This window comes from Pteropus alecto, unplaced genomic scaffold (genome assembly GCF_000325575.1).
Source record: "Pteropus alecto unplaced genomic scaffold, ASM32557v1 scaffold166, whole genome shotgun sequence".
NCBI classification, from domain to species: domain Eukaryota; kingdom Metazoa; phylum Chordata; class Mammalia; order Chiroptera; family Pteropodidae; genus Pteropus; species Pteropus alecto.
In genome coordinates, this window is record NW_006439757.1 from 3,672,218 (window position 1) to 3,690,240 (window position 18,023).

At 30.2% G+C, this 18,023-nt stretch overlaps 1 protein-coding gene across 2 annotated transcripts in view; it reads right to left on the reverse strand.

Annotated features, from left to right (window-relative positions):
• Positions 1–18,023, reverse strand: part of PDGFC (platelet derived growth factor C) — a 163,295-nt gene that overhangs the window by 73,150 nt on the left and 72,122 nt on the right. The window contains exons 2-3 of one of the 2 annotated variants that reach the window (XM_015593315.2): positions 13,564–13,624; positions 3,987–4,182 (exon numbers count right to left, since the gene is read on the reverse strand). In XM_015593315.2, the coding sequence (XP_015448801.1) occupies positions 3,987–4,090 (104 nt within the window). In that variant the 5' untranslated portion in view covers positions 4,091–4,182; positions 13,564–13,624. The remainder of the gene's footprint in view (positions 1–3,986; positions 4,183–13,563; positions 13,625–18,023) is intronic. The other variant, XM_006916991.3, reaches the window with a different exon arrangement.

Consider the following 18,023-nt stretch of genomic DNA (forward strand, 5'->3'; position numbering starts at 1 on the left):
AGAAAAGAAAAGGCCACAAATTTTCTTTACTAAAGAATTCCAAATAATGTATATATATGTTTCCTCCTCTAGAAGATGGAAGTTAATCATTATCTACTTGTATGTGGGCTGGGCTGAGTTACATGCCTCCAAATAATAGCACATGGAGCAAAATGTATTACTACATTAGAGGAGAAACTCACCCTAAGTGATCGAGGTTAACAACATCGATGATAATTGAGGTTGATAGCATGTACCTTCTGATATGTTACGAGTAGAAGGGCATATCACTATTTGGAATCTTTTCCTCAAACTCATAACTTCAATGTAATCATGAGAAAACATCTAAAAAGCCTACACTGAGGGAAAGTCTACAAAATATCTGACCAATATCTCCTTAGCTTTTTCAAAACTGTCAAGGGCATGAAATCCAAGGAAAGAAACTGTCATAGACTGGAAGAGACTAAGGAGATATGAGTTAGTGCAATATGCTTATCCTGAAAAGTATCCTGAAACAGAAAAAGGACAAAAAGTGAAAAAGCTGCTGACATCTGGATAAAGTCTGTAGTTTAGTTAATAGTATTGTATAAATGTTAATTTCTTGGTTATGTACATGTGCTATGGTCCTATAAGATGCTAACATTAGAGGAACCTGGGTTAAGGGCATATGGAACTTCTCTGTACTATCTTTGGAAAATCCTTTAACTCCAAAGTTACTCCATATTTTAAAGTTAATTTTCTTTAAAAAAGGAAATTCTAAAATCAGCAAGAGGACAGAGAGACCTACTAGTACAATCAACAGCTTAATAAGAGATGAAAAAGAGTTAAAGAACTAAACAGAAGAAAAAAGGTTTTTTTCACAAACATGATTTTTTTTGCTTAAACCAAAATAATTTCCAGGACTAGTATTAAAATAACTAAAATAGCATAGCCCGTCTGCCAGATATAAGATCAATACTAAAAATTGATTGCATTGCTATTTACCAGCAATATACAATTAGGAATATAATTTTTAAAACAGGATTTTAGGAACAGTCTATAGAATATAAAAATAAATCTAAATAATGATGTATAACATTTTTATAAAGAAGATTTTAAAACTGTATAGACAATAAAGAAGATCCCTCCCAATAAACGGAGAAACATAAAGTTCTCAAAGACAAGAAAAGTCATTAGTATAAGGATGTCAATTCTCTTTAAAATGATCTATACATTCAATGCTATTATAATAAAAATCACAACAGGAGTTTTCAAGGAACTTGACAACTTATTTCTAAAAAATATATTAAAAAGTAAAATAGTGAGGATGCTACAAAAGGAGAAAATGAAGACTTCCATATTATAGACCTTCTCTAATGCTTCAGTAATAAAGACAATGTCATTTTGCTACACAGATTGACACAACTGACCAAAGGAACAGAAGAGAGAGCCCAGAAGCAGACTAGATCATGCACAGAAATCTGATCTGCAAGTTAGCTGGCTTTGCACATAACTGTGGAAAGAATGATGATTTAATAAAGGATGTGGGGACTCTATTAGATACTTACTAAGAAAACATCGCATCATAGATAAAAATAAACTATAGCTGGACCAAGGACTTAAATATGAAAAGTAAAATTTAAATAGTCAAACAGTCCAATAAAAACTGGGCAAAAGACATGAGCAGGCATTTCACAAAAAAGGAAATAAGAATAGGCAATAATAATATAAAAATATCAACCTCATTAATAATTAGAGAAAAACAAATGAAAATTAATACTGAGGTACAATTTTATACTTACCATACTACCAAACATTTAAAAAATGACAAATCAAAAGGCTAATGAAAATAAAATATTTGTATAGTGTTGGTAGAAGCGTAAATTGTTCACTTTTAAAATCAATTTAATTCTACCTAGTGAAGTTGAAAATATAAATATCTTGAGACAGCAAAGTCGTTCTCAGATATAGACTTAAAAAAAAGTTTTCTTGCATTTTTGGATAAAGAGAACTGGAAATAAGCCAAACATTCATCAAAGTAGGACAGACAAAAAAGGTTGACTATTTATATAATGGAATACTATACCTCAGGGAAAACAAATGATCTAAGCTATCTGCATCAACATGAGCCAACTTTAAAAACATCATATTGTTTAGTTTTGCTTGTTTTGAAATGCATATTAAATCATAAGAGTAAATACATAGTATTATCCCATTGATATATATTTCAAAATAGGCAAAAAAATAATTTACTTTTTACAAGACTGTACACAGGGAAATATGTGCATGTGGTAAAATTATAGAGAAATCAGAAGATAGAGTGAAAAAAACTTAAGGCAATGATTAAATTTGCAGGGACAAGTAGAGGGTGTAATCAGGGACAAAAAAAGGAAGGGATTTCAGAACTATTGCAAGAGTCACTTTTCTTAAACTGAGTCTCAAATTGAGTAAAGTTGAGTCACAAACTAGGTGAGGCATGCTGGATGATAGTTTAATTTTTATCATTTAACAATCATTCATCATTTAATATGAACATATATTACATATATACACACATAACTATGCACATACACACACGTATGATACTATTCTCCTATAACATAACTCACTAGGTATGTAGGTGTCCTGTGGCCCTCTTAGCATTGATCTGTGGGCATTGGAACTAAGGGAAGAGTCACAAGAAAGTGCTAATACTCTGGCTGCTGCTATTGAGGTAATATAGTCTTTTGCTTCTGTCTTCCATTAACATCCATAAAATTATGGTAGGCCTACTTGTTATAGTGCAAGTAGGATAAATCATAAACTTTTCACAATTTTTGACAAGATCATGAAATCCTACATATGGAAAGAAGACAAGAAGTACAGTATATAGCACGGTAGAAAACTACCTATATGGGTATTAGGAAAAATAGATTTTAGCATTTGTTTAGGTATAAAATACAAATGAGACATAGGGTAGCAACTTTACTTCTCTGTATCTCTACAGATAGCTAGGATAGCTTCTATTCTCAAGGTCTAAGATTAAAGATGTAAGGGAAAAAATAACAAGAAATGCATAGTTGCAGAAAGAAGAAATGTGAAAAAAATATATAACCATATAAATGTTAAAGATCCAAACTGTGATGACAGCCAGTACAAAGTTTATTTCATCTGTACTGAAATATTTATCTGTAATATACCGTAGAATGAAAATTCTCCTTCAACTTGTATATCAAAGAAAAAATAAAGAACTCCACAAAGAAGCTCAAGTAAAATATTTTTATGATATACAAATGCCATTGAAGTGAAAAATCTTCAATAAGACCACCCAACCTTGAAAAGTGTATTCACATAGGATTTAAAGAGTAATATTTATATGACATACAGTAGGTGGTCTTTTGCATGGGTGAAATACTCCAGCTGACTTTGGTTCATGAATGCTTCCAGGAAAATTATGATATATTTCTACCTGGCAAACCATAATGTTAGCCTAAATTTCTAATTCTGCTTTCAGAACTGTATTTTTTTCATTGCAATGAAATATTCAAACTTCTTAGTCTTATGTGTGTATATGTATCTATATGTGCACTTATGAATACTGGAGACTATGAATAATATGTACCTGTAGATACCACTTTTTCTTTTAATAGCTTATTGATGTGGCTACCAGGAGGCTCAAATGTATAATTTTTAGCACTAATGGTAACTTAGGTTTTTCTGGCACAACTGCATTCCTTTACTTGGTTTTTTTATTCTCTATTACTTAATTTAATTTGTTTTACTCTATATATATTTGTTACCATAAATTACCTCAAATTATTTTCAGAAGTAGATAGAAACTGACTGTATATGTACATGTATGTGTCTTCTAATTTTAAATGAAGATTTTAAATGAAACATGGCTTAAATTATAAAGCTATAAATTTCTTGGATCACCAGAAAAACATAGAACGAATGATGCTATTTAAAATCACATCATCAAAATGAAGCAACTTGAAAGACTATAACAGTTGTTACACTCTGTTGTAATTTCAGGCATGATAACTTACTTGCATATGTCATCTTCTGGGTCTTCAAGCCCAAATCTTTCATCAAACGTAAGTTGTATCCATACATTTTCCTCTGCCGCTACTAATCTCCACACCAAGACCATATTTCTTGGATAAGTATGAGGAAACTTTGGGCTGTGAATACTTCCATTAGTAGATACAGTAATAATTCTCTCATGCTGGGGATCTTGTACCCCTAAAACAAAAACATAGGCATAGACATACATTTAGAACAGACATTTCAAAATGTATAGCTTTCAAAATAAATGTGTTTTTTTTTTAATTCATTCACATTGTACCTCAAACAAGTGTTAGGTATGCTTTACACAATATAATCCAAGTACTAATTTTTTTTCAGAATTTATACAGAAAAAATAACATTATTTTAACACTATTGAATAAAAAAACCTGTGTATATTTACACTTGAAAGAACACAACCAATTCATCTTTTTAAATTACTGAAATGTCAATCAACCAACTCTTTTGGATTCCTAAAATCACAATAAATTTGAGTTAAGACCTTAATCACCAAGACCTTATCAAATATGAGTCATATTAGAAAAAGACACTTGATATAACTCTAGTTTTAAAAATACAAATAATAATTAAAGTCCTCTAATTATGATTAGGTTTAGTAATTAGTTCATTAAAAAGTAGATTATCTGCCTAGGCCTAACCTAATAAGGTTAGCCCTTAAAAGAAGCCGAGTGCTTCTTAAACTCAGAAAATCAAAGTGTGAGAGAGATTCAACAAGAGAGAAATTCTTTGTTGCTGTATTTGAAAATGGAGGGCGCAATGTGCCAGAAGCTGAAGGCAGTCTAAGACTAACAAATTCCAAGGAAATAGGTACCTCAGTCCTAAAACCTCAAGGAACATGAACAGGTGTGGAAGCAGCCTCTTCTGGACATTCTCCAGAAAGGAATCGAGTCTGGCTGACACCTTGATTTTAGTCTTGCAAAAACTCAGCCAGAACCAGTCACACAGTGCCCTGACTTCTGACCTATAGAGCTGAGAGTCAATAAAGTATGTTTTAAACTGCTAAGTTTGTGGTAATGTCTTACATAATATTAGAAAACAAATATGTCTTCTACTCTTCACAAAGCTGTTTGGATTGCAAGTATTGTTTTTGCCTTCATTCTTCAGCAGCAATTACAGTAATTGTAGCAACTTTTCATTTAGGATTTATGTTAGTCAAAACACATCATTTCACCTTGATAAAATACAATCTAAGAATATTTCTTTAAGAAACTTCTTGAATTTAAAAGGCGATGTCAAGGGTCAGGTATTAATTAAAATATTATTAAGGTTAAAAAAATAACCTGTTTTATTAGTAAAATACTCAAAATAATTTTAACAATTTGTATTTATGATTCTTTAAACAAATTTTTCATTCTCTTAAACTTGGCTGTTTCAATAATCAGTAAACTAAGTATTATTTTATATTGTCTAACTTATAATTAGGAAGACAAGGTAAGGATGCATAATGTTCTGAGAATATACACAGTTCACATTATGAGGAATAATATATTAGTAAAATAGGCTTTAAGTACTATAAGATTTTTAAATTAAATAAATAATTTCATGCTACCATTCTTCCCGGTGCCTAAACTTATCCTCAGCAGTAAGCAACCTACACAGAAACATCTTCCCTCATACTGGATGCTAATATTTGATACTGGTATTGGCTATGTTAACATACATGAAATGATCAATGATTCTTCTACGCACATAATTTAGCACCAGTATATCTTCTAAGAAGACAAAAAGATCTATCAAGAAAGATGAATTCTCCTCTATACTCTCAAATGATAACTTACTATTAAAATTAAATTGTTTTCAAAGATTTCTTATAAAAATGAGATATTTCCCCACTCTCTAAATTTTCTTCCAATAATCTAAGTATTTCAGGAGGTGTTTATGGAACTAGTTTATGTCAAAAGTACTCCTTTAATAATTAATATTATTTATTAATTAATTTTTCTAATCAGATTAATAAAATGTAACATGTGCCCCATTCTGTATCAAAACACATGCCTTATATCATCCGAGGTACTCTTTTCAAATAAAAAAAGGTACTCTCATATACAGTCTAGAAAACTACATGGCTACTAAAAGATCTGAATTCCATTTTTATATCTTCAGTCAAAAAAGTTCATGAACAAAAGGTATGTATTTAAATTGTTTACTTCTTTTTTTCTTTATAATTTATAATTCCATTAAACTGTAATTAAACTAAATATAATTAATAGACTGAAAATCTAGGCCTTATTTGTGGTAAAATGTAAATTTCCTAAGTCAGACTGGTGCTCTCGAAAATTAATCTCAAAATGCAATGAGGTTTGCCACCACATGCATGTGGTTTGCATGACTGTCAAAGTTTTATGTAAATCTCAAACAACTAGGCCTATAATCAAAAAGAAAAAAAAAACAACAAACATTAAGTTCTATCAAATTACAACACTGCATTGATAGCTCTGTTCTTTAAAAAAACTCATCTTTCCAAATATATAACTTTAACTGGTATTTCAGGTATAAGACAAGTATATATTTTTTTGACTATTTTATTGAACATCTGCTTTTCCTATATCCAATGACTACTACATACACAGAAAGTACCAATGAAATAAAACAAATGTTTGTAGTCAAATCACTAAAATATTTACAACATGCTTCTTTCAATGTATTCTAAACAAGAATAAATCTTGTTCATTGTAGATGAGTTTACATGAAAAGTGAAAATGTATATAAACACAATTTTTATAATTTATTTAAATATACATTATTTCACATTATCTTGCACAATTCCCTTAAGAAGTATTGAAAACTAAAATAAAACAAAAATAGAAAATAAAAGAAGAGAGATTAATAGTGTAAATACTATAAATTGTTCACTATGTATGTACACATACAATTCAATTATACAGAATCATTGTATATTTGTATGTATTCAATAAATTTAGCATTAAAATCAAAATAATTTCTTATGTTTACCATGAATTATATACCATTATTCCCTTTGAAGCTATATTTATTACAGATAAAAGAGGGTAGGAATAAGATCATAAAATGCAATAAAAATTATGATAATTGAAAATGCTATGTTATTAATAAGGGTAACATTAAAAAAAAAGGTTTCTGGATAACATATAACTCCTAAAGAAAGATAAATCATCCATTTCCTTACCAATACCAATGTTTAAGTTGACTATAGTATGAAAGAAGAACCGTAAGATTAAGAATTAGGTAAAAAGAAATGAATCTCCTTGCTTTAGTTTTAGAGTTCTGAAAAATACTAGTTCTTGTTTCACACAGGCAAGACTGTGTGACATGTTACTGTAAGCTAGTAGACTTCACAGATGTCTTCTGAGATTTGTTGTTTACCTTTAAATATATGTTAATTTTGAATTGTGTATAAAAAAAGTATTTCTGTAATTGCTGTTGCATCTATTTTCCAATCCTTACTTGATAAATACACATATTCATTGGTGTGTATTATCTGTGTTTTGCTCTTCTCGCTGTTTTTTTCCCATGTGATAATACTTCTTTATCCTAATCATGCTAGTTTCTTTATAAAAGCTATTTCTGCTTCTACCTCATTAACTCTCAGTTAACGTAGTTCACTTTTAACAATACTAGTTAAAAATCAAATGAGATATATATATGTCAAAACCTCATGGATAAAACGCATATACTTAAAAGTGAAAAAATATATCTATCTCTTATATCTATCTATCTATCTATCTATCTATCTATCTATCTATCTATCTATCTATCTATCTATCATCTACCTACCTACCTACCTACCTACTTATCATCCATCTATCTATCTATCATTTATCTATCTATTATCTATCTATCATGTTTCTATATGGCTAGTTTTACCTACTCCATGACTGGCACATTTTTGCCTAGAAAATCCAGAGTAATCTCATCCTAATATTAATTTCTATAGAGAGAAGATGTATTTGAGCTCCACACAGCAAACAAATATCTCTCATAAATTCTGAACAATATAGAAATACCACATTTTCAAGTTTAATTTTTAAAATTTTGACTATTAATACAAAAGTATAATATACCATACAGAAAACTCAGACTCATTTCTGTTTTATCACCAGCTCAAATCTACCATTTCCTATACCTTTAAAACAACAGCAAAATAAGGCAAAGATAATCAAGTTAGTGTTGTTTACCTCAAAATGTTTACAAATTACAAGGATAAATGTTCACTACAGAAAAATAAAATAAGGGATTGTTATATTAAGTAAATCATATAACAATATATTTAAGACATGCTCACTTGAGGTTCTTGAATTTATCCGAGAAGATAATCATTTTATTCCTCAAGGGAATGAAATGGTCAAAAACCATATTGAGAACCTATTATGTTTCATGCACTTCTCCAGGTGCTTTGGATCAGAAACAAAACAAAGCCTTGGCCTCTTAATGAGACACCTTCTAGGACTGCTATTTAGTATCAGTACTGGACTAGGTATACCAGGAAAGTAATATTAGACTATCAAAACCCACTTCAGAAGTTATCTCTTTTAGAAAGCCATACTTGATTCCTGTGTACATTACTTTAGGACTGCATGTTTCAGTCATAATGTATGGGTTGACCTTTCTTACTTTTCTACCATACTGTGGGTTCTTAGAAGGCAAAATTATTTTTATTGAAGTCCATACCAGTATCTAGCTTTGTGTCCAGCACATGGCACTACCTCATATATATTAATATCATAAAAAGACTTGCTATCTCAGAACATGGCAGAATACAATTTTATCTATTATTCAAAATTTCATCGTTAATTCCTAAGCTTCCAGAGATTGTACATGTAAAGATCAAAAGGTTTTACAATTTATGCTCCTCACCAATAAAGTCCCTCAATTTGTATTCGATATCTTACTCATAATTCATCTATTAAAACCTACATATATTTTTCAGCTGAAGGTGATAGGTCTTAGAGTACTCATTTTTGAGATGTTATTTTCATAAAACGCTTGCTTATTTTTAAAAAATAAAACATTTTTCTATAATTTTACCACATTCTGAGAATGTCTCAGTTATAGTCATCATTTTATTTTGACTCCGAAATATAAATCTATTGATGATAAAATTTGTTATTTTAGGCAAGACACTTGATACCAATTTATTTTTTATGAACTAGAGGTAATCGCAGGCTATTTTAAAGTTCAGTGAAATGATAATTGTATAAATTAACCATCTCAAAAATTATAAATCAGTATGTACATGAAAAAGAAACTTAGGCCATTATATTTTAATTCAAATACAACGAGAGAGAAAAGTTATCAGATATCAAGGTTTTCTGATGTCAGTGACTATGTGATTGCTAAGTAAGGTAATACAAAATTGGTCATATGTATAATGATTCCAGTTTCACAGAGATCAAATAGGTTAAGCAAAAAGCAGTGCTTTTTAGGCAGTGATTTTAAGTTTCTGATTCCCCTCTACAGGTTGATTAAAGAGGGATGAAAAAGGGCAACTTTGTAGAAATGTTGCCATTTCCTTATCTTTAAAAATTTTTTTTTTTTTTTGGTATCTAATGAGAAGTATAAGAATTCAGCCATTAGCCTCCTATCTATGAGCAATGGTAGGAAAGGAAACTTGTGTTCCAGAAGTTCACAACAAATCTTCCATATGCGATGAAAGAAAGTTAATACAGTGAGCATCTTCCCAACATCCCCTATCACCATTGTGAAGCAGCCATTGAATAAAGCAAGCTAGGATCAACCCTACCCAGAAGTATGTCTGGAAAATCCACATAAGTCCATTTCCCTCACTGCATAAATGTTTCTAATGAGCAAATCAGAATGAATCCAGTGGCTTCCCCCCTCCCTCCAATAGTTGGAGATAGGACCATTTTGGGTGCAGAAGTATAATCCAAAACTACGACAGCTATTAAGCTATCATAATAGAATACAGTCTGATGAAAAAGTCAATGCACAGAAGTAGGCAGATGCATAGCAATATAGAAAAAAAGGAGCTAGATCCCAGCTCAAACTACATAATAAATTCCCCCCCATCTTAGGGCTTCTCAGGTACATAACTAAAGAAATCATTTTTACTATTTAAGCCAATTAAAATTAAGATTTTTTTACATATAACACCAAATTATTATATAGAGAACATGTTTGGGTTTGCCTGGGGTGGCCTTGTTTAGACTGTTATTCTGATGTGACTATTATTACTGTTCCCTTTTCATACTCTAAAATATGTGAATTGGCATCAAAAAGGATACAGCAAATAAGAATTATAAAATTATTTTGGTATTGAGGCATGAGATATAGAAATAGTAAAGATTTGACAGTATGGTATTTTAGTCTTAAAATAATGGTAAAAATAACTTTTTTGGTTTGATACAATGAGATATAATATTTTAAAATGAAGTCTCCATTATGGACGTCAAACTGGCAATAATCTTCTTACCTATTATGCCACAGGGTAAATAGCCAAGTATATAAACACAGAATCTTCTTAAAGCCTTTATCACACACCAATTAGTAATGAATACAATTGTATACATACGCAATTACGTACACCACTATAGTGAAACATGCTTAGGCAATGCTATTATTTTTTATTCTGTGTTAAGTCATGCATTACTTTAGATACCACAGAGGCCAAAATGAGAATGTAGAATGGAGATAAATTTTGAGTAATTCACATTACAAAAGAAACATTCATTTTAAAGATTCGCTATCGATTCCATCTGTTCAATATTTAATCTTGTTGAATTAAAACTATTATTCAATGTAGAAAGTTTACATAAAGTTTTAGGAGCTCTGAAATTTTTTAAGTAGCAAAATTTTTATGAAATATGATGACAAAACTGGCTAACGTGATTAAGCACAAATTCATATTAAATAACCTTTAAGCAAACAAATAAGCTTGTTTAAGAGAAAATATGTCCAGTAAAGAACCTCATCTGTTTTAGAGACTTAACATATATCAATTTTCTATCTGCAATGGACAGTTAACTTACAACATTCACGTTGGAATTTACCATCAGTTTCAAGAATGGAAAGTAGTTACCTATTTCTTTGTGATCACACAATATCCAGATACAGTACTAACATTTTGATTGGAAGACGTTTAAAATTCATTGAAGAAAATAATAATGAAAAGGTAATTGATACAAACTTACTCTTTCAGAGAAAAGTACAAATAGACCATTAATTTTTGCTTTTAATAAATATTTAAAATATTTTAAATTCTTATTTTAAGGTAAGCTCTGAATTAGGCAAAATAATAATTCTTAAGAAACAATAAACTAAGAATATGTTTATTTCATTTTTAACATGTTTAGCAATCATAACTGCTGAAAAATGAGACTTTACTGTTTCCTACTTGTACTTAGCATTTTATGTTCTAAGGTGAATCCATGCAATTTATACTTAATGAGTCTATGACTTTCTTATGAATAACATCAAAAGATAGGAAAAATAATAAATTTGATCACTTCTATACAAATCATGTCCTCTTATTTTACATTTTAAAAGTTTTAACTGCTGTAAATAAGTGATAAACTATTTGCATGTCCATAAACAATATCCGAGATTTATGTTTTATTTGTAGCAACAGTTTTGGTTTCAGTACTAATTTCATAACGATATCAGGAATAAGTAAAGAGCAATTATACTAGGACATGGCTGCCCCACATAGGCTTGATTAAATATTAAATATGCTCATGAATGTTCTAACCATTCTGCCCTGTTGGAAAACATCACCTTCCCACCCCACACGCTGGCCTCAACAACACTTGTCAATTTTAAAGTAGTGTTAAAATATAAGTAAAATATAAATGTGAGGATTTTAAGAGAAATGAAAGCCATAAAGTACTAATAAAACACAATTTTGGTAAGAAAATAGGTTGCTTAAATTTTATTTCTCAAAGCAAAAATATTTTTAATAATGATCATGAAACAACCTAATTATGCCAAGCTATTTTTTCTCAGCTTACATTATTTTATCATCTCGATGGTCTATTATAAAAGAGTGAGTAGCATAAACATGAAGATGTTAAGTATACTTTATTTTAGAATTGTCTTAATATGTCCATTAGCAGAATTATTCAGCAACAGCTAGCATTCAGACAATAGTTTCAAAATCAAACCAAAGATCCAGAGGCAAGAGGTCTAAAAAGAGACAGATGGGACAGATTCAAGAAGATAATGTAATTTTATTTAAAATAGGGACTGAATTGGACTTTACAAAGTCCCCAGAAGTTTCATTTGTGAGAAGAGATTATTCTCTGACACCTCATTGTCACTAGTTCCTTCAAAATTATTCAAAAATACCTATCGCCCCATCTTCTGATCTCAGTGAAGACTTTGAGGATATGTCTATCAGATTGGACACTGTCAGAAGTCACAAGAAGATTCAAGAATTCTTCTTTATGGTATTTGCACTGTTTATCTGAGTGTAATCCCCCAGCTGCATTTGCGACCTCCCAGCAAGTGAACAGACCTGTTTGAACAGAACATTTCCTGAAAATTCTTGTTCATGAAATCCCGTTTTGATGTTGAAAACTCTCCACCCATGTTCCCTACAAATTCATCCATTTCTCTTCTGAAAGAAATAGAATATTGCCCCCCCTCCCAAATGGAAGAAAGATATGGAAATAAATGCCCAATGGGTGAGGAGGAGCAGGAAATAACCAGAAAAAAACTACAAATTAGGTTTATAAATTAAACTTAATTGCAGCAAATGTAACTACCAACTATCTTGAGAAATGGTTACTAGTCTTATTCTCAAGTAGAGGAAGGGCTTTTTAAGGCAAGATATGCATAACATAAGCCTTAAGAACAACTATGCTAACCATTTAAACTACCTGATTTATATTTAGAGATCTATTTTTCTAAAACCACACAAACCATCAAAATATTTATTTTATAGCAGTTATCATATTTCAAAATTTGCTTGCCATTGTGCATTCTTGTTAAAAGTCAACCAAAACAAAAGATTTCTGATAGGAAGGCAAAATACTAACTTAATTAATTAATTAATTAACTAAAATAAATATGCATTAAGACATTACACATTAATCAACAAGAAACTTTTATTCAATTTTTTATGCCAAAAGAAAATACTTATAAGTGAAAGATGGACAAAAAGGCTAAGAAACACCAGAATAATCAATTATACTTTGAGAAACATACTTCTACTATCTCTGTGTCATAACGGTCAAAATAACATGCCAGGGGAAATTATCATTAACATATCAGAGAATAAAGAAATGAGAATAGAGATATTTCAGTAAGCACACTGCAGTCTGAAGATTATTAGGGATAATGAAAACAGCGCTGGAGTACTGGAATAACTAGATGGAAATTTAGAAATACAAGAATAGAAAAGACTCCCATTATGAAAGCAAGGCATTTGAGTCTATACTTATTCATGTTGAAGAATCAGATAAGAATATCGTACCTCCTAAACAAATTTCTCTTCCTTAATATGGTTCATTACATCAACCTTAATTATGTGAGAGTACATTAGAGTGTATGATAAGAAAAGTTTAAATATTCAGAGTAAATAAAAATATATGTTTTGCTTACCTTTTAAATGTTCTTTCTCCTCTTTTCTATGCCAGTCCAGATGCTTGGGTATAGTTCCTCCCTGCCAGTAGATGGAGATAGTAAAATTGAGTCTTTTGGTGACCTCAAATCCTAATCTAGGTGGTTCAGAATCTTCAATTTCAGATTTTGGAAGTAAAAATTTTTTGAATGATCAAAAAGACACATAAAGCTTGTAAAAATGATTATCTGAGTCAAATAAACTTTTATTCATGGTCATTGATATCAATCTTTAAGGGAGAGGGTCTTGGCTGGCATAGAAAAAAATAAAAGAAAGAGCATTATTTTGTAGGATATATTCCCTTGACTCTTCATTCTTCCCAGATCTCAACAAATATCTATTAAGAACCTACTCAAAATTGCAGGTTACTGGCCAGATGCTTTCATATACATTATCTATTTAATGTTTTTAACCACCCTGTGAAGTATAATTATCCCCAAACATCTTGTTCCAAAAACAAGATTTTTAAAAATTCCATATGGTGAACTCACACTCTCTAGCCAAGTTTTTGTAGTCTTCCTGGCATTTAGTTAATGGCTTCCCTAACCAGGGAGAATTCGTTTCTTCTTCCTACAGATAAAGGGGCCTTGAAGTTGTTAGAAACTCATTTGCTATCAGTAAAAACTGCTTTTGTTTTATTTTATTTCAAATTAATACAAATCTTCCTAGGAAAATATTCAAAAGGTTAAGGGGCAGCCACTGTACAGTGATTAAATAATTCATCTGAAATAAAACATGGCCCAGGAATAGTGCTGTATGAATTTTTTTTTGCTTTGAGAAATTGATCAAATTCATAGGGATAAGCATTAAAATTTGTGATTACTAATAATGGCTTATAAAAATAATAAAATTATAATCATTTTCCAAAGATAATAGGACATGTACCTCTTGAAAATGATAAAGAAGCAAATGTTAAGAATATTCAAAACTAAATTGAATGTTAATGAATTACAAATTAATTGGTTCCATTCTTCTCAGTTTAGGAAACCCATTTAAAATTTTTAATTAAATGGAATGTATTTCTTATCCTTATCACAAATAAAGTCCAAGTTTCAATATTCCTTATAGTCATGGTCGATGACTTGATTTCAACAGAGCATACTTTAGGGAAAAAGGGCATATACAACTATTCAAACAAAAGTAATAATGATTTGTTCAAGAATGACTGATTAAAATAAACTACTCTCTTTCATTCAGTCGCCTTAAACACTCTGCCCAAGTGAATACGCTAATATTTAAATACTTCATTACAGTTCTTGTAATGATTTTCAGATTACAAAATACTTTCTTATAGATGTTTTTTTCCGGCTATCACGACAATCTCAAAAACTGACGTACCATGCAAACTTTATTATTGTGAGTCGACTGTCACAGTAACTAAGTGGACCATTAATTTCTTGTCCCAATCAATATACATTTAAGAATGAAAGTGGTATTACTGTATCAGGGCAACAGACATAAACCATGATGGTCCCCAGACAGTTTGAACATATGGTTAACCTAATGACAAATGACAAAATTAACCTTCGATCTAGATCTTCTAAGTCTATTCTCTCTACTACATCACATGACTCCAGGAAATCTTTCAACCTGGGCATCTGTGTGATTAATTCTTAAGTGTATATTTTCCTGTTTGAATCCTTATTCAACTTAGTCCACTGAGTAGAACTTTTTCTTTGTTTTTAAAAATTTAGTAACATCTATTAAATTTAAAGTACTTTATTTCAAGATAGGTTAAAACAACAGCCGGTTTGTCGGTTTTATAAGTACTACAAAAACAAAACAAAACAAAAAACCCGAAAAACTTTCTCTGTTTAACTGCTTTTTAATGAGCTATTTGTGAGCTGTTTCTAATACTACCACTAAAGCAGCAGACATTTTTACTGATTCCGACTTATTTACTGGATTCTGGCTCCATTTCACTGCTTGAAACAATAGGGTTGACATTAATTCTACTTCTAGTTATAAACATTCTTCCAAAATTTGGTACTCCTTAAAAAATGACAAATTCCATATTAATTTAAAGAAGAAAGATCATTTCAAATATACTCAATAATTAGGGTTAACAGGTGTGGAAAAATAAAACTGTATTAAAAGTAAAAACTACTTATCCTTTACAATGAATGCAAGTTTCATATATATTCATCTACTTACTTGATTATTTAGTTTTTAAAATATCTATGTAATTTAATTAACAAAGTCTAAAAGATCACGTGTTCTGTCTAGGCTTTGTTTTGCTTTGTTTTCATAGTTTGCTTTTTACTACTGTAAAAAGTATAGTTTGCTTTTTGCTTAGTAGATAAAAAAGATGACATGGGTTCATTCCTGGCCTGTTGCTTTCTGAATATCACTGGTTTAAGAATAATTAATCCAAATCCCTCATATTATATGCAAAGATACCAGCAACCTATTGCCACGTCATTAATATCTTTCTATGGAATTTAGTTATATTAAATTCATGCTTGAAATTACTTCACCACAATCTTTGAGAAATCAAAAGTAAAGTAGAGCAGGTTCTCAAATAAAGTCATTTGTTCAATGTCATGTTGTTATAACCAATTGAAAAAAAAAATCGATTCCTGGTCAACGCCACCATCTGTGTGGAGTTTGCAAACGTATTCTAGTTAGCCTTATGCTTTAATTTTTCTAGATGACAGGTATAAAGGAAATGTTTAGAACTGATTGTAAGTATTATGGATAGAGGAATAACATAGTAGCACCATTATGGTAAAATGTCAGTAGGATAATTTGGACTGAAGAACATAATGTAGAAAGTTTCTGAGACAAAAAAAAAAAAAAAGAAAGAAAACCTTGACATGACTTGCTAAATAACGTCTATAATTCTCTGATACTTTATAATTGCTCCAATTATAAAACTAGGTTTCAGAATTCCTCAAGTATGTTAAACTACTGGACTAAGAATTTAAAAGCAAGAGCTGTTTTTTGATCCTCTTAAACCAACGGCTTGAGAAAGGTTTGAGGATCTGATGAAAGGTATAGATGCTCAAACAAGAAAATTATATATCTAAATAGATACTCTCATAATTTTCACACAATAGCATACAACTTCAGAGTATTCATCCAGCCCCTAGAAACTATCTACAAACCCTTATATCTATGAAGTCAAGGTTAAGAACATTTTCTCCAAAAATAACTTGTTCATTAATAAAGCAAAACAATTAGTTCTTCACTCCATGGTCTACAGTGCCATTTTGGTAAAATAGCATCAATATAAAAGAGTAACCAATTTAGCAATCAAGGGTTAAAAAAGAAGGGCATTCCGAAAAGATAACTTGAGTTTTTGAGTTGAAAAAATACATACTTGAATTACATATACATAATAGATATATATCGCCAAATATATATAATAGTAGATATAGTATATTATATATAGAAGGCATAGAATGATTTTTTGCATAAGACAATGATAATATTTCACATATTTCCAATACAACCGAGTGAAAGTGTTTAAATATTTTCTGGAAAAATGTATCTAAAATGTATAATTTAGAACAATCTAAGAATTCTTTACATTTGCTGAAAAAAATAATATCTTCTCTGGAGGAATTTTAAAGATTTGTTATCAAGAAATGTACATATAAAAGAATACAGCACAATTGCACTCTCATATTTTCACAAGAAGTATTTATTTCACATAATAGTTTTGAAGTACGAATGACAAAAGCAGTTACCAACTTTTGAGCACCAGTAATGGGCTAGTAACTATTAGACACTCACATGAACTATCTTAACAGCGATACTTTGAGGAAGACTTAATCATCGCCACTCTACTAAAGAGAAAACTTCTAATTAGATTAAGACATTATGAACAGAGAAAACAAAAAAAGTAATAATGCACATGATCCGCACCAGACTGCACACATAGATTGATAACTAAGCTGCTTCCTTCTGTGGCACCTGTAAATGGTACCCTCAGGGTGAGAAGTAGCAGCAGTTCATGTATTTGTAAACAGGCAGTGGTTCTCCTGAACCATGTAGGTGGGTCAGACAGCATGAAATACATCTAATTTGATCCTAGTTCTTTTGTGACTGGATTGATAGTGATTTATTTTTAGAAGATAATTAAGACAACTTTAAATTTTTTCCTCTATTTTTTTTTTTTCACAGCCAAAAAAAAAAAGAAAAAAAAGAAAGCCCTTTCGGTTAGATAAAAAAGAAGTAACACAAGGGTTACATATGTTATTATATCTTAGTTCTTAAAGAACGGTTATAACAATATAATCAAAATCTTTCACCAGACTTTGTATTTCATAAAGGAAATAATAAATGTTTAAAACTATAACAGTACTGTATATATTTAACTTCTATTTAGGTAATTAAATTTTTTATTCAATAATATTAATTAAAACATTTTTTTAATTGTACAGTGAGTAGGTTCTCTCCTTTAGTCCTTTAGTGAGTATAGTATAGAACATTTATA